Source organism: Selaginella moellendorffii, unplaced genomic scaffold, assembly GCF_000143415.4.
Source record: "Selaginella moellendorffii unplaced genomic scaffold, v1.0 SELMOscaffold_21, whole genome shotgun sequence".
NCBI classification, from domain to species: Eukaryota; Viridiplantae; Streptophyta; class Lycopodiopsida; order Selaginellales; family Selaginellaceae; genus Selaginella; species Selaginella moellendorffii.
The window spans coordinates 49,882-68,164 of record NW_003314282.1 but is presented as its reverse complement, the minus strand read 5'-3'; the positions used below and the strand labels follow the sequence as shown (position 1 = coordinate 68,164).

Sequence of the window (18,283 nt, the reverse complement as noted above, 5' to 3'; positions counted from 1 at the left end):
GTCGTGGTAGTAAGGAAAGAGTGTTCGTAAAGACTGACCGACAGGTAATTTCGATACTTGAAGTCACATTCACGACAGATGGATAAGGTTCTTTACGATATGCTAGAGATGACTGTTGACTTCATTGATGATATTTTCATTCATTTGGAGGGGACATGGGAGGAATATGTCTGTGGATCAACTACGAGAAGTTGGTTTAAAGCTGAAATGATCGAAATGCATATTTGGGTCCAAAAATATGACTTATCTTGGATACTTTATTTCTTGTGAAGGTTTCCAAGTTGATCTTGACAAACTTCTAACTGTTCTAAAGTCTCCTACTCCGAAGTGTGAAAATGATGTACAGGGCTTCCTAGGCAAGATGCAGTATCTCAGTCATTTTGTTGATTATTTTTTTGATCACACTGCACCGTTGCGAGTGTTGTTGAAGTTGTCAACATCATCTTTCATCTAATCTGTGGATTGTGAGTGGGCGTTTGTAGATCTCAAAAGGCTATTGACGACTCCTCTGATTTTGGTATATCCTGATTATATTCAACTTTTCATTTTGCGTGTGGATACTTCTGATATCGGTCTTAGATGTTGATGCAAGAGAGCCCGAGTATGCTTAATCAATGCCATCCTATTACATATATTAACTGTACATTACAACTAGTGGAGGTGAACTACTCCACAACAAAGAAAGAATGTTTAATAGCAGTTGGGGTTTTGAGAAACTTCATGCAAATCTACATGGTTCTCGGATGTTACTAAAAGGTGATCATGCTACAATTATTTCATTATTGAAGCGGAAGAATTTAGTTAGCCATACTACTTGGTGAGCTTTGAAGCTTCAAATATATAATTTTGATATTGTTCATCGCCTGGAGAGTTTTATAGCTGATGTTGATGCCCTTTCTCAAACTTCTCTTCCTTCTTCACTCTCTTCTTATGTTTTTTACGAGTTTGTTATTCCAGCATATGTGGATTTTTTGGACAAAAATTCCATACCATCAACAGTTGTTGTCCTTGACATTTAGTGTCCATAAGGTGCAAAACAAAATTTACCTTCTCTTTATAAAGTTCATGATGCTCAAAAGATTGAGCCATGGATTTGATAGCTTCACAATGGGTTTGAAAATTCTACATCACTTGCTAATGGCTTACCATTTTGATATTTACATTCTCAATATCACTTTGAGGATGGTCTTTTTTTTGTGGGGATGAATCCTGATGATTATTTACAGTTGGTGGTGTCTTCAATCTTTATTCCATATTTTCTCTATGCCTACCATAATTCTCCTATTTTATGTGGGTATTTAAAACATCGTCTTGTGATTGAGAAACTGTATAGATCTTTCTATTTGCTGGAAATGCAATATGACGTTATCTGATATATGTGTAGTTGCATTTGGTGCCAAGCTCGTAATACTCTCCCTCATGTTGCAGAAGGATGGTTAGAGTCAATTGCAATTTCCCATTCATTTGAGTTGATGGTGTTTGATTTAATAAGACTTTTTCCACGATCAATCACTAGTAACGAGTATGTTATTATTGCTTCTGATTACTTGACTCCTTGAGTAGAAATTGGTGCTCTTGCTAGCGAATTTGCAACTACTGTTAGGTACTTCCTCCTCAATCGAGTGGTATTCCAACATTTTTGTTTGGAGTGGATTCTTTCAGATAATCATCTTGCATTTATAATTAAGGCATTTCATGTTTTGATATCTTGGTTGAGGATATGCCACACTTTCATGAGTATTTATCATTCATAGTCAGATAGTTGAGTGGAATGGCTCGTTTAAACCTTCAAAGGGATGATTGTGACGTACATGAACTTTCAACATTTGGATTGGATGGTTATTTACCATCTCTTTGATATGTATATATCACAGGGGTGCAAAGTTTTATTAGTGCTTCATGTAAGAGATTAAATTTTCCATTCTACTTTAGTCACTTAACCACACCTCCGACCACTTGGAGGAGTCTCAATCACAACCTCCATAAGTCCAATTCAGGACTTGGGACTTGCTAGCCCCTAGAATGGCATCCATGCCACTCAACATTTGCACTTGGTCCAAGTGCTCCACGTGTCAGATCCCACGACCGACACTCAAAGGTACCACCGACATGGCAGCCTGTTACGCTAAGGCTATGCCCAATCACCTTTGCCACACTGGTAGTCCAATACCACTTGCATCACAGTCTTGGCTCTCCAAGACTAGGCAAACCATCCGTGAGTGGTCATCTCAGATCCACTCCTTAGCATCCTTAGGATGCCCACCAACAAGGGGAATAGCCTTCCCCAATATCCCTCTGTCAGTCCCCACTAAGTCCCTTTCTACCCCTGGCCGTGTTTGCCGACACTGCCACTGGATCGAGGCCCACAGGCCCGACCACTAAGTCCCATGGTCCTCTGGGACTTCCTCACCACACGACTGTGTCCTTGTTCACTACCCCAGAGGACTGCTCCTCTTCCTTTCCACAGTCTGGGCCTTTGGGACAACATTTCGAAACACCGTGGCCTTACGCGAGCCACCTGGGTACTCTCCCCGCCTTCCGCCTTTAGGTGCTCTAGCCATGGGCTTAGAGCGAGGTTCCGTTGAGCCACGACAGGTATCCAAGTAGGTAGTGCCACCCACACTTGGACTAGGAGCATCGGCCAGTCGATCTCTCGGAGGAACTAGAGCCAGCTCTTGAACACTTCACGAAGCTACCCCACTTGTCGGTCCGTGTTCACTCTAGTCTTGGACTTCCCAGTGGGCAGCTCATCACCCAACACTGGGTCCGGCCTTCCTGGGCCAAACTGGCCTTTCCTGGCCAAACTGGCTCCACTGCAGTCCTCCCCCTACTATACTTTTGGAGCTCACCAAACCCCCCAGGGTCTGGGAGACGAACGCTTTGGGCTTTCACCCTCTCAGACTCGAACTCGGACTTGGACTTGGACTCGGACTCGGACTCGGACTCGGACTCGGACTCGGACTCGGACTCGGTCTCGGTCTCGGCCTCGGCCTCGGTCTTGGTCTCAGTCCCGATCTCGGTCTCGGTCTCGGTCCCGGTCCCGGTCTCAGTCTCGACTTCGGACTCCATCTCGGGTCCATCTCAGACTCCATCTCGGACTCCATCTCGAGTCCATCTCGGGTCCATCTCGGACTCCATCTCGGGTCCATCTTGGGTCCATCTCGGACTCCATCTCGGGTCCATCTCGAACTCCACCTCGGGTCCATCTTGGACTCCATCTCGGTCCATCTCGGACTCCATCTCGGACTCCATATCGGACTCCATCTCAGACTCCATCTCGGACTCCATATCGGACTCCACTTCAGGTCCATCTCGGACTCCATCTCGGACATTTCCACGTGTCATGTGTTGGTCCTTTTTGGGTCCCTTTTTGGAGCCTTGCTTATTGCTCGCGTCGTGCTTCGGCCACTACCACGTGGCACCCTTTCCGGCTCCACTTTGGGGCCTAGGGATTTTGTGTCTCACAACTCCACCACCCATAGACGAAGTTTGATGTCCTCATCGAACGATAAACTATTTTATAAAGTAACACCTGCATGTGTTACCATTTCCATCCTTGGCACCTAGCCAATATTTGTCAATAATTTGACATTGAAAGCTCACCATGCCTTTTCCATATTCGTCAATGGTTTGACACTAAAGGCTCACTATGCCTTGCCCATCCTCTAAGGAGGGTAGTCTCTCCAACTTAGAGACTGATTGGACCACGTGTAGTGGTTCTTTCCTTTTATTGGTTTAGTTCTCGCTAAACCTCTTAGAGACCCCTTCTCTAAGTCAATCCCACTACTCCTTCTCGAATAGTCTCAATTTCCATCTATCGAACGTTTGCACCTTGGAACTTTTACTCTTTTGACTTTTGGAAGTCAATTTCCTAGGTGTCTCCAACACCTTGCATTGCACAGATTGTGCAACTCCACTTCCCCATCCTAGGAAGTTCATTATTTGAGGGCACCATCATCCTCTCTTCTATTTCGTGCCCCCTTAGGCACTAAGTTCCATTTATCATACTTTGTGCTAGGGCTGTCCATGGCCCTATCATTTGGCTACCTTACCACTCCCTTCTTTGGAGCTTCCACTTTCGCCAAATCGGAGCAATTCGGAATCCATCCTTGGAAACACACTTCCTTTCCCGCAATTTGTTAGCGTCCAACACATTAGTGTTCCTCGCCTAACTTTGTCACTTGGATTCCTTCCAAGGGATTCCACGGCCCTATTTTGGCCACTCATCGTTTGCTCCTATCCGTTGATTGTTGCACCAAACAACACCAAATCTTTACCCCCCTTCTTGAGGTAATCTTCTGCTGTGGGCTCTATCCACGGCCCAACTTTGTGACCCTCCCATGGGTCTCTTTAGAGACTACTTTCCTTGGACACACTACACCATCGCAATGACATAGCTCATTTCCCTAAGGTGCTTTTCCCACTTGGTCACCTTGACCAAGCCACACCATCATCAATAGTTCAAATCAACACTTTGAACTAGGAACCTTATTCCTTAGCCTAAACAAGGACCTTGTCCTTATTTAGCCACAAGATCACCTAGTGATCTCACCTCGGCACCTTAACAGGTTTGCCAATAGGTACTAGGTCTTCCAGACCTTTAACTTGTTAACTACGACCCCGGGGGCATCCCCCACACTTGGCGGTGCGCCCAAGCCAGCCCTTCCAGCCAAGGGTCCATAGCAACTGAGACTGGGTGTCCCCATCTCATTCACCACGTCCTTGGTGCCACTTGCACCAAAGTGTTCAAGTTAGATATGTTGAGCCACACTAAGCAATCTAACTGTGCATCACGACTCCGGGGCATCCCCCGCTTGGCGGTGTGCCCAAGCCAATATCCTTATTGAGAGTCCATGACCACCGAAATATGAGTGTCCTCATATTCCAAACCTTCACCATGCCCTAATGATTTGGGACTCAAACCCAAGCACTAGAGGGTCGGGACTTGAACCCAACCTCCGTATATGCATCTACGGACAGCATCACCTAAGATGCCTAGCGTGACTCCCCACGCCGGTGCACCAACTTATACTCAAAGCGCGCTATAGATCACAGCTTAGGAACCTAGTTCCTCCCCACTGCCAAGTCCTCTCACTTGACAAGCCTGTGATCATGCATGGACTCCTCCATGCTTGGCCCCATAGCCCACCCTTTTTGAAGTTATTACCTTCAACTAGGGTATTTGTTCCCCTGACTTGCCAATCTCGCTTTGGCAAGTCCTCCGACCACTGTAACATGGTTCCTGCACAAGCGTGAAAGCCCTTGGTCATCGACTTTCGTTCAAAGCCCTCTCTTTGAACACTCAGGAACTACTTCCCTAACCTTGATAGCCTTGCCTCATGGCAAGCTTCAAGACCACGCTTCTGCTGCGCCACTCTGATTTCGCGCGTTCCTTGAACCACTTACGCTTGGCCTTTCTAGATACTAAGTTACCTAGAATCCTCTTTGGGAACCTTGAAGGAACTTTGTCCCTTAGCTTGCTAAGGCCTCCCTTTTTGCAAGCTTTCCAATTACTATATAGTTTAATATGGACAATTCCATATTTTAGACTCTCCATGGCATCACGGTTGTTAGCAGCAACACCCTCGAGCCCCCACTTGATTTTCCACTCCCAGCTGGCATAACCAACCTTGGTTATGCCCTTCGATTCCTATGGTTCGGTTCTATCCCCTTACTTCTTGCTTTTGGCTTCACACCTTTCCTTCGGTCATTCCCCTCCAGACCAGGAAGATAGCTTTACACTTTCTATCATGCCTTAGCAAGTATTCTTAGGGATGAACCTACCCAATAGCCTAGGGAGTGGTTCCTCAATCCAGGTATGCTCACCCTATAATCCCACACACCGGGATTACGTTGTTGCTTACGGGCCTTTGCATGCCCATTGCTAGCCTTGCCAAAATTCCATTTTTGGCTTTGTCCAATTCGAGTAGACAGTCTTTTTCTGTCTCCGCCACCTTGGACATTTGGATAACACCTACTATCCATCATTTGCTAGGGACTTAGTCCCTTGGGCCTTATCTACTACCCTCGCGACATCAAACACCACCTTCTGGTGTTCTAGAGTGTTTGGGTGTCCCAATAACGGCTTCCTTAACAATGAGTATTTCCTTTTATGACATTGACTTACTATATCGCAACATAAGCAACTTATCCCCCGTAAGGGTATATTCACTTCCCTATGCCATTAAGAAGGCTTGGGTAACTACCTTCTACCCGTTTAACCAATTATTTTGCACCTCTTGCTTAGTTGCCTCGTAGTTGTCAAGTCCTACAACTCATTGCTGGTGCTTCCACACCTCCATCATTATCTGGGTCACCACACTCTAACTACATGCTCTGCAGCTTAGGCTATGCCATTCCCATTTCTATTGGGATTCCTTTGGCAAGGGGTTCTCTTGAACTCACCAACATAGCCTCAAGGTATCACACCTTGGCACATTTGGTGTCTCCACACCATCAGCTTCATGAGCCTACCTCTATGACACTTCTTCTTTGTGTTTAAGTCTTTGTCAAGACCAATACCACTCTTTCTCATGCCAACCATCCGTTAGCACTACACTATAGAGGTCACACACAACTTTGTGTCAAAGTTGTTTTCTTTTTGGGAACACCTTTCCCACGACTTTAGCATGGCACATTTTGCCATCGATGAAGTACCCTCTGTTCTCATCCTTGGATCCTATGATCCCCCCCCCCCATCCTTCGTGGGGTACAACACACTTCAGTCCAAATGCTTCCATCAGTCCTTTTAGGACCATCCCTTGACTCTACTTGAGTCATCCAACAGTTTTGGACTTGGTTAATCCACAAACCTGTAAGGTCCTACTTGTGAGGCACTAGCTCACTGGAATACACTTATTGCATTCCTGTCCTACTCAAAAGGACTATTTTCACAAGTGTTACTCTGACACTTGATTTTGTTCTCTGGGGCAACCTTTGCCCTTTAGGACTACTTGTCCATATGATGAGAATACCAACTCATCTCTAAGTACACCCCCCAACTCCTTGGATTGTTCCAGCATTTATTAAAGGTAGCTCCGGCTACCATTTCAAGGACTTGAGTCCTCTCCCGTATTTGACCTCCCATGGTCATTACCTCTAGTCTCACATTTATGAGCACCAACCTCAACTATATAAGGATAATCTTGTGACTCCTTTATTGTTTTGGAGTCTACATCTTTCCCGTGATCCCAACTATAGTTATTTACCACAACTACGTTAGCCCGTTTGCTGTGTCAAACGCTCATTTGGATCACATCCTCAGCTCTCTGAGGAGACCTTATACTGTTCCCAAGATCCCAAAGTCATTCCATTATTGGCCATTTTCTATCCACCACATTGTGCCCAAGTTCACGCATGAACTTGAGTGGAGAGCCATGTCCTCTCGACATGCTACTCTTCCAGGATAGGCCCACTCCTAGGACCTTCCGATGCCAACATCAATGGTGATATACTTGAGCACCAATAAAAGTCAGACTAAGGAACGGCTCCGATACCAAATTGTAAGCGACTAAATTTTCCATTCTACTTTAGTCACTTAACCACACCTCCGACCACTTGGAGGAGTCTCAATCACAACCTCCATAAGTCCAATTCAGGACTTGGGACTTGCTAGCCCCTAGAATGGCATCCATGCCACTCAACATTTGCACTTGGTCCAAGTGCTCCACGTGTCAGATCCCACGACCGACACTCAAAGGTACCACCGACATGGCAGCCTGTTACGCTAAGGCTATGCCCAATCACCTTTGCCACACTGGTAGTCCAATACCACTTGCATCACAGTCTTGGCTCTCCAAGACTAGGCAAACCATCCGTGAGTGGTCATCTCAGATCCACTCCTTAGCATCCTTAGGATGCCCACCAACAAGGGGAATAGCCTTCCCCAATATCCCTCTGTCAGTCCCCACTAAGTCCCTTTCTACCCCTGGCCGTGTTTGCCGACACTGCCACTGGATCGAGGCCCACAGGCCCGACCACTAAGTCCCATGGTCCTCTGGGACTTCCTCACCACACGACTGTGTCCTTATTCACTACCCCAGAGGACTGCTCCTCTTCCTTTCCACAGTCTGGGCCTTTGGGACAACATTTCGAAACACCGTGGCCTTACGCGAGCCACCTGGGTACTCTCCCCGCCTTCCGCCTTTAGGTGCTCTAGCCATGGGCTTAGAGCGAGGTTCCGTTGAGCCACGACAGGTATCCAAGTAGGTAGTGCCACCCACACTTGGACTAGGAGCATCGGCCAGTCGATCTCCCGGAGGAACTAGAGCCAGCTCTTGAACACTTCACGAAGCTATCCCACTTGTCGGTCCGTGTTCACTCTAGTCTTGGACTTCCCAGTGGGCAGCTCATCACCCAACACTGGGTCCGGCCTTCCTGGGCCAAACTGGCCTTTCCTGGCCAAACTGGCTCCACTGCAGTCCTCCCCCTACTATACTTTTGGAGCTCACCAAACCCCCCAGGGTCTGGGAGACGAACGCTTTGGGCTTTCACCCTCTCAGACTCGAACTCGGACTCGGACTCGGACTCGGACTCGGACTCGGTCTCGGTCTCGGTCTCGGCCTCGGCCTCGGTCCTGGTCTCAGTCCCGATCTCGGTCTCGGTCCCGGTCTTGGTCCCGGTCTCAGTCTCGACTTCGGACTCCATCTCGGGTCCATCTCGGACTCCATCTCGGACTCCATCTCGGGTCCATCTCGGACTCCATCTCGGACTCCATCTCGGGTCCATCTCGGACTCCATCTCGGGTCCATCTCAGACTCCATCTCGGGTCCATCTTGGACTCCACCTCGGGTCCATCTTGGACTCCATCTCGGTCCATCTCGGACTCCATCTCGGACTCTATATCGGACTCCATCTCAAACTCCATCTCGGACTCCATATCGGACTCCACTTCGGGTCCATCTCAGACTCCATCTCGGACTCCACTTCGGGTCCATCTCGGACTCCATCTCGGACACTTCCACGTGTCATGTGTTGGTCCTTTTTGGGTCCCTTTTTGGAGCCTTGCTTATTGCTCGCGTCGTGCTCACTCCTTGAGCATTTTGTTAAGAGTTTCACTCCTGCTCTCAACCTTCCAAGTCGGAGCTTTTAGTCCAAACGTGTTATGCTCGTTTGGCTTTCGCTTCGGCCACTACCACGTGGCACCCTTTCCGGCTCCACTTTGGGGCCTAGGGATTTTGTGTCTCACACTTCACTATATAAATTTCTATATGGTTATGAGTCAATACTACCAACAAAGTTAGGTTTACCTTCACAATTGCTACAAGTTGCCAATGCTAAGTCTTGGGATTAATATTTGACAAGCATTCTTCCACTTATTCGAGTAGGTTCTAACAAACACTTGGGCTATATACAAGTGGGACAATAACAACACTACAACTCCTATTATTGTTCATTTATAGAGTACAAAATAAATGACTTAATGTTAGTTTGTTTTCCTTATCTTATGGTATGTGGTTTATCTAAGGGGTTCCTTGCTCAGTGGAAAGGACTGTATGAAATGTTGCGGCAAGTTGGATTGCAAGTTTATAAGGTTTAATATGATTTCCAACAGGTCATTCCTCTAGAAATTATGCATGTGCAACAACTGAGACACTTTATACAAAGGGATCATGAACTGGCACCACCTACAGATGCAACAATGTCCTTTTGATGTTCTTCCAGATCCCGGCCCATCCACAAGAGAACTCTAATAGTCTTCCATCATTCTGAAAGGAGGGGATGATATGAGGTCCAAATGTACAACTACAATGCTATATATTAATATTAGTGTAGTGGGATTTTGATAGTTGTTGGATTAATTTCAATTCAGACCACTCGCTCTTGTATATAAGCTAAGGTTTTTGGGTTAATTGATATGCACATTTTTGTATTTTCTTTCCATATTTCATACACTCACACACCACACTTTTGGTAATGGCATAAATCTCAAAAAATTTGAATAATGAACCAAATGAATATAGATTATATATTGTTAATTATATGAGGCACGGAAAACTTGAGAATGAATATAAAATAACCACAAATGTTTTATATGAAAATGTTTATTTTATATTAATAATTATATGTTTTTATAATTCTTATATTAAAATTATAACTAAGATTATCTTAATTAATAAAGTTTAGTCTTATTTATATCTACATAGATATAATACATATTATAGAAACCTCACAAATGTATCAAAACATTTCATTCAAAGATATTTTGTGAATTTTATCATACAGTTTAAGAAAGAACTTCCTCCATGAAATATGAGAGGTTTGGACTTCTTTCTTTTAGGGTTTATTTATTTTATATTATACTAACATTTTTTTTCCAGCGAATAGTTTAATTTCTTGTCTTTGGCTTTTCACTGATTTAGTTTCTTTTATTGCATTTTTGTAACAAGATATGAAATATATATAAAATAAACCCCACCAAGTTTATCAAAACTTGTTCAAGTTAAAATTAATTTTATGTTTTCCATGAGCTAATTGCTAAATTATATATTGTTATAAATATCTGATACATAAAAACATACATTATTTTTTAAACTAATGTTATTCATTAATCATGAAATATATTGATATTATTTGCGGTTAATGAAAGTGTTTATACTTAATGCTTTAGAATTACCCACCACCACCACATCCACCACCACATCCACCACCACCACCACCTCCACATCCACCACCGCCACAGCCACCACCACCACAACCGCCGCCAGCACTAATACCACAGCCACCAACATAGGAGAAACCATCATTGTACCAAGAATAGATTTCACCACCAAGACCATCATGGTCGATCTTCACGGCACCTGTTAAACAATGCACTTAGAATTTAGACTCGACAAGCATACTCTCGTGGCCCACCCCAGTGATCTTGATCTTCTTCCAAAGCTCTTGGTTTTGCCCACGGAGGAATTCCTTTGCCAAGAATATCAGACACGGACATGCTTATGGTTGCGGAAAAAAGGAGCACAAGTAGCACATCCTCGTTGGGATCAATCTATACACTTAGTTTGCTAGAATGGAAAGAAAAAATGGAAGAAACTTCACCTCCATGCCACCGGAGCGCCAGTTGATGAGCGCTGTTGCTTTCCCTTGAGGTGCGTCGCTTGTGAATCTCACCATTGTCACAAAGCATGCTTCCATTTGGTCCGATGATCCAGGCACAGAAAACTCCAAGTGCCGACCGGGAAGAAGCGCGATCTTATTAATATGCAAAAAGAGATAACTCGGTTAATGATCATGTTCTTCGAACATGACAACTTACTGGACAGTCCTCGGACTTAATCTCCATATTCAAGCTCATTCCTGGTCTCGTGTTCCACTGCTTGTCACTCGCGTCCTTTTCCACGACTAAAACTATGGCATCGTCCAGAAGAGACCACCTTCGTGAGTCCTTGGATGGTCTCTCGAGCTGCCTTGCAGATCCAAGAACCTCACCTAGGAAGAATTGAGAAAAAAAGAAGAGTGAAAACTTTGCGATCGTTGTATTACCATCAACGGAGTGGGAGCCTTTGTATGTCCGATGAACATTCACGACTTTATCAGCGTCTGCGAGACGTTTACCTCCTTCACGTTTGTATCTAGACAGCAAAGGAGAGATCGAGCGATTCATGTCATCCACAAAAAAGAAAAGCTTGGCAAACTCACCGGCAACGAATGACGAAACATTCCTTGTTGGCATGATCGAAGACAGTCCTTGTTATCCACACGCCTTGAGAACTAAAACTGCTGCGAGTGGCTCCATCTTCTCCAGTGTCTCTCACTCTCACGCTTCTCAAGAGATAATTCGCAGTGACCGGAGGAGTAGCGGAGATATAAACCAGCACCGACACTTCTCGGTCCTTCTTTGTGTCTTGCATTGGAAACCAGCCGCCAAGCGACTGCGTCTCGGAATCGCTGAGGTTTTTCCACGGAATGACGAGTCGTCCCAGCGTTTTGGACGTGAACATCCCCTTCTGCCGAGCTGTGATCACAAGCCCCTCGGTGGATAGCTCGGGTGTCATGGACGAAACTACATTCCTCGGCGATGAGCCTTCGCGCTTTTTGCTATGGAGCTCAAAACTTGTTTGCTTTAGCATGCTGAAAACGAAAGAGACGCTGCCATCCTGCGGTAAACCTTTGGAACCTCGCACGGAGAGACGAACCTGCGTTTGAACGATCAGTGATTCATATCGAACTTGCAAAAGTTCTGACCATATACCTGGATAGTGTTCCTGGCTTTCAGTGAAACCTTGGTTCTGCAAGAGAGACTCGCGAGCTTGGTGGGATCATAAGCAATCGTTCCCGAAATCGCTGCTGGCGGCTCCCCTCTATACATGCACCCTGCCTTCTCGTATGGCAAATCATATAAAGATTCCCACAGAGAAAGAGTTTTTGCGAATCCTTTGTCCAATTTTCCTCCGGGATCTCTGTTACTGTCCGTATCATCGTGCTCGAAGATCCTTCCAAATAACCGTGTGAGGTCGCTGCTGTAACTCATAGGATGAAGTTGATGCGTGTGCCATATCAAATCAATGTCGTAAGTGGGAACTAAGAACACCGATGCTGCGGATGTGTGTCGGACGACGAGATGGAGAAACGCCTTGTATCGAGCAACCGCAGCGCGTAAGAAGTTCTCGTCAACGTAGTGCGGCCCGGAAACCTGTTATAGGTATGGCGATGAGTTCCGAGTTTCATAGGTCTAAAAGCAAACCATCACGTACCTGATAGTAAAACTTTTTCTGCCTGAGAACCGCATCGGCCAAGTTGTAGGAGATGCCACTCGATCTTCCGGAGTACGATGGTCTAGTCAAAGAGATTTTCTCTTCGCCAGAAAGGTCGAGTTCATACGGTTCATCTGGAAAGCTGGAAGTCCAAGCAACCATACTTTGTTGAAGAGCATTCTCGGACTTCTCCAGGCAAGGTGCGTCCACTATTTTTCCAAAAAGTCTTTGGCAATCCTCGGCATATTGGATCTACTCCAGCGTACAAGTATCAGCAATCTGGTGGAAGTATCCTTTTAAAACTCACTGGATTCAAGCGATGGCAGTGCCAAATCCATTCGCAGTCAAGTGGTGGAAGGAGTCTTGACGAAGAACTGGCTAGCAATGGAAGACAACAATATTGGTATCTAGTTTTGGGAGAGACAAAGAAAATTAATCACAAGCTTACAAAGTGTAGAAGATATACCTCTCAATCGCTCTGTTTAAAGCAGGCTCCTCAAAAAGCTTGTAATTCGCGTGTACCACCGATAGAAACTCCAGGTGAGTTCTCGCAGCCGCTACAACATCCAAAGAGAGTGAAATCTCTTGAGCGCCGGACCATTCGCGATTCACTTGGGGCGGCGATGCTGCCATTGGTTTGTGAGTTCGCGAATCGAGAAGAAACGCTTAAACACAGCAATGCTTCTCATCTCACGAGAAGAAACTTCTCTATAGATCTATTCAAATAGATCATGGCCTAGTGGGAAAAAAAGAAGGAGCGAGGAACTTATCTAAGTCCACTCTGAAACAAAATAGGTCGCACCTTGAGAAGGCTTAGACTCCTTATAAATCATCCTTGGAACGACCACCTAAACAACATCAAACAACATTTTAGATTTGTCCGGAGATCTTCGGCGCAGCTTTGGAAGATGATCCAGACAACTCAATCCACGCCTTGGAGATTAGCGTAGAAGACACCAAGAAGACGAGAAATTAGACTGGCTCTTGGGGAAAATGTTATAATTCATCTATTGAAAGCTAAATTGTTGTAGCACACGCATCAGGGTTGTTTGATTGGATAGGGCATGCTCTGCCCTGATCAGAGACTGAAAACATAAGATCAGTGGTATATCAGATGCCGACGACGACGACGACGACGTTGAAGGCAAGCACGAGGTAGCTGCATTTCCGGTGATTATTCTTTGCTTCTAGCGATCATTCTCTTCCAGGGTGGATTCTAGCATTGATCCGATCGATAGTGATACCACGTCCGAGGTGACTCTTTCTTCTCCTCTCATTGATATATTTTTCTATGATGAATCCTTGAGCAAGCTTTCTGTGCAAGAGCTTCCAAGAGGTTAGCAGCGAGGATGACGATCTTCCAGCAGAAACCTCGTCAAAGTTCTCTTCCATGTCGTGCTTAGCATCTGACGGCTTTTCTTTTCTTTGTTTCGTAAAGGTTTGAAGCGCTCTTGGCACAACTGGGAGGGCGCCAATCACTTGATCTCAAACATGAAACCAGCTGGTATGTCTTTCCTTGTTTTGTTCTCTTGACATGATCCTTGCTTTAGATGGTTCTCTCACTTGGCACATCTCACATCCACGAAGTGCGAGGTTTTAAAGTCCTTTCAAGTAGTCACCGCTAGTTTCGACAGCCTTTCTCCCAATGTACAAGTCGTATGTGTTCTATGCATTCATCCTCCATGGTGAGCAACATTACCGGCTGTAAAACAATCTCTCTAATTCTGTGTTGTTTTCACACGAAGTGTAAAGGACATGGAAGAGTACTTCTTGCTGCTTCTCTTGGATTTCCCTTGAAGGTACAGTTGTGCATTTAAACTATCTATTTCTTTCTACGTTTTGTATCAGGGGAAACGTGGATGCCGAACGACAAAAGCAAGTTCGACTATCCTGCCACGCTAGTCAATTATCTGCGAGCCTCGCGTGGATTTCAAGATCATTGGCGGTCACTAGAAACTAGAGTGAAGTATCCAAAATCTCTAAGACACATACTTCCGAACACTCTACGCATCCTTGGAAGAGTCAAAACATGCAGCTTCTTCCCGCTTCAGGCGAGAGCATTTAAGCATCAACTCACAGACTAAGCAATGGCATCGCTTTCTGGGAATCAAGTGAATGAATGGCTCAATTGCCAGCTGCAAAATCACGTTTCTTTGGCTGGTACATGCCAGCTTTAAGCTGTTTGAGAGGGCAGTTTTGGACAGGTAAGATATTTACTTGTTTGATCTGGTTTGCTGATTTCTTCTTGGATTCTAAATACCAGTACTACTGCCTTCCACTGCTAACAAATTCTTCTGGAACCTTTGTATTGCCACTTGATTGCAGCTGGATATGGCATTGCCATCCCTTGTGGCTATTCATTATCTGTCCACTGCCAATTTACTAAAGTGACCTGTTTGACAAGGTTCAATATGCTGAGGACTGTAAGAGATTGTTCAGTAAAATTGTGGATGGACCTTATTTGGTGAAGGGCGAAAGCGATCGTTAACAAAGTGCCAATAGTGCCAATACTTGTGCTCCAAACTTTCTAAATAAGCATAGATTATTTTTGAGCTCATGAGTTGAAGAGTTGAGTTCATGAGTTGAGCTCTAAATTTCAATTATATTTTAATACAAACATTATAAACTTTAAAATATTAAAGTTATGGCAAACATAATAATTTCCATTATATAGATAAAAATATTCTAAAGGACACTTTTTGTTTTAACAATTTAAATATTTATTACATGCCATAATAAGGATGTTTGTTAAAATATAAAATAAGATGTAAATAAATCATTTATTTCCTTATTTTTTCAATTTAAATTTCCTTTGTAAACCTTGAACTCAACTTTGGCCCACCTCCCAATCACTACCCTTGCAGAGTGAAAATAAAAATATCATTGAAAAAATCTTGACAATCTTGTAAATATTTCTAGTAAGCTTGAACTGCATTACTATAGACTTGCAATGCTTAAAGCTAGTTGAGAGTGCCAACTTTGAAATCACATGCAATTTGGTGGTAATACTATGCAAATCTAATGAAAACTTAACATATTATCCATCCATGGAATAGGCATGTTGTATTTCACCATCTTTCTGTTCAAAGTTCAATAGACCTGGACATGGACAGCCAGGGGGGACCTGGATCTCATCGGCCTCCCTGACAGCACGATTGCCCAGCCTCTCACAACGTTTCTGCTGCGCTCGGAGGAGTTTAGGGAGCAACGAGCTCAAGAGAAGGCCGAGAGAGTAGGGCGAGGGGGGCCCCTAGCTTGGATTCACCAGTTATCTAATGCCTCCAGCTGGAATTGCCCAAAAACATGTCTATAATATACAATGCACATACCGTCGTTTTTTTTTACAAGCAGAACAAGAGAGATTTACTGTAATCAAGCAATATATACGAAATCATATGTACATGATTTTGTTTCAGATACCAATGCTACCCTCATCCCTCCTCTCAATTTTGAGCTCATTTGGCATTGCCATCGTTTTCTTTTTCCTAATTTTTCCCTGTTGCTAAGCATTCAGACTTGACCAAATCGATTGTTTGAAACCATCGTGGATTCACATCCTCACAAACTAGATGAAGCCTCTCTACACATGGGCAGCAAAATTTCCAGACAAACCATATGAATTTTAGATAGTTGTGGCAGGGACATGACACTCCATTTCTCTGCTCGATCATAGGTTAAAGATCATGACTTCAGCTCTTAGACAGGAAAGTATCTCGCTTCCCCTTTAGATTACGGGTAGCATTAAAGTAAAGTTGTTGGGTTCAGCGAGAATATGGCATGCATGATCTCGGCCAAGGCAAAGTCAAAATTGCCAGCCAAAATCTCCTAACTTGCGCCTACCGCAAGAGAATCACATTACAACCACGCGGGAAGGCCGGAGAAAAATTCCAGCATCTCTGGATGTAGTATAACATCCCCTTCTGGTTACGCAACTGTTAACGAAGAAAAGAGAAAGAAAGTGTTTAGGGCTCCATCCCTCCTTGGTAGAGTGTAGATCTGGAAAATTTGGATCGCGCTCGCTCAAGATGGATTGCAAGAAGGCGCTCATCACCGGCATCACAGGCCAGGACGGCTCCTACCTCACCGAGTTCCTCCTCTCCAAAGGCTACGAGGTCCACGGGATCATCCGCCGCTCCTCCAACTTCAACACCCAGCGCCTGGATCACATCTACATCGACCCCCACATCTCCGCCGCCCGGATGAAGCTCCACTACGGCGATCTCGCCGACGCCTCCGCCCTGCGCAAGTGGGTCGACGCCATCCTCCCCGACGAAGTCTACAACCTGGGCGCCCAGTCCCACGTCGGCGTCTCCTTCGAGAATCCCGACTACACCGCCGACGTCGTCGCCACTGGAGCTCTCCGCCTCCTCGAGGCCGTCAAGACCCACTGCTCCACCACGGGTCGCCAGATCCGCTACTACCAGGCCGGATCCTCCGAGATGTATGGCTCCACGCCGCCGCCCCAGGACGAGGCCACCGCGTTCCACCCCCGGAGCCCCTACGCCGCCGCCAAGGTGGCCGCGCACTGGTACACCGTCAACTATCGCGAGGCCTATGGTCTCTTCGCTTGCAATGGCATCCTCTTCAACCACGAGAGCCCCCGGCGCGGCGAGAACTTCGTCACCCGCAAGATCACTCGCGCAGTCGGGCGGATCAAAGTCGGGCTCCAGAAGAAGCTCTTCCTCGGCAACCTCAAGGCGAGCAGGGACTGGGGATTCGCCGGTGACTACGTCCAGGCGATGTGGCTCATGCTCCAGCAGGAGACGCCGGATGACTACGTGGTGGCCACCGAGGAGTCGCACACCGTGGAGGAGTTTCTCGAGGAGGCGTTTGGCTACGTTGGTCTCGAGTGGAGGGAGCACGTCGAGATTGATCCTAGGTACTTTCGGCCCACCGAGGTGGATAATCTCCGCGGCTCGGCGGCCAAGGCCAGGAGTGCGCTGGGATGGAAGCCCAAGGTGTCGTTCAAGCAGCTGGTGGCCATGATGGTGGACTCGGATCTGGAGAAAGCACAGCGTGAGAAGGTGCTTGTGGAGCACGGGTTTATCGATTCTCACCAGCAGCCGTAGCTGCTTTCCAGGTTTTCTTGCTTGTTCCAGGTTTGCTCTCGTTTGTTTTGCTTCCAATCCGAGAGTCGGGGTGAGTGAGTGGAGCAAATGAGCGAGCTTTGATCCGTCATCTTTCTTTTTCGATGAATTCGTGATCACATCCAATAAGTTTTCTCTTTTCCAGCAGGGCTTCTTCCTTTGCGCGAGAATACTTGCTATGTAAAAGCTACAAGCCGCAAGAATATAATTTTCTCTGTTTCACCTTGGCAAACATGTAGCTGGAGTCTTCCGTTACTTCTCCGAAAATAATAAGAGAAAATAAGTGGATGATCTTGCAACTCCTTTATGCCGATGACATTCTCCTAATTGCGAACAACCTATGGCGTGCAATTTGTAAAAAGGTGGATTTTACAATGGAAACACAGGCATAGAATATTTTGCGAATATCCAATCCTTATGCCCCGGATGGGGCATCATGCCCATAACAATGACCCATGCTATGTATGGAATGGAGCCATTCATGGCGCATAGACCCATTCA

General features: G+C 45.6%; 2 protein-coding genes across 2 annotated transcripts; one reads left to right on the top strand and one right to left on the bottom strand.

The window, feature by feature from the left end:
* Positions 1–9,609: 9,609 nt before the first annotated feature.
* LOC112347452 (glycine-rich domain-containing protein 1-like) lies at positions 9,610–13,414 on the bottom strand. Its single transcript, XM_024678371.1, has 11 exons — positions 13,162–13,414; positions 13,003–13,069; positions 12,696–12,947; positions 12,194–12,634; positions 11,641–12,137; positions 11,485–11,573; positions 11,258–11,430; positions 11,041–11,193; positions 10,855–10,990; positions 10,674–10,799; positions 9,610–9,626 (listed from the first exon to the last, which is right to left on the bottom strand). Exons 1-11 carry the CDS (start codon positions 13,326–13,328, stop codon positions 9,610–9,612), a joined length of 2,118 nt encoding a protein of 705 aa, XP_024534139.1. The 5' UTR covers positions 13,329–13,414.
* Positions 13,415–16,570: 3,156 nt separating this feature from the next.
* LOC9637752 (GDP-mannose 4,6 dehydratase 1) lies at positions 16,571–18,014 on the top strand. Its single transcript, XM_002973238.2, has one exon. The coding sequence runs from the start codon at positions 16,721–16,723 to the stop codon at positions 17,762–17,764; it is 1,044 nt and encodes a 347-aa protein (XP_002973284.1). The 5' UTR covers positions 16,571–16,720; the 3' UTR covers positions 17,765–18,014.
* Positions 18,015–18,283: the final 269 nt, after the last annotated feature.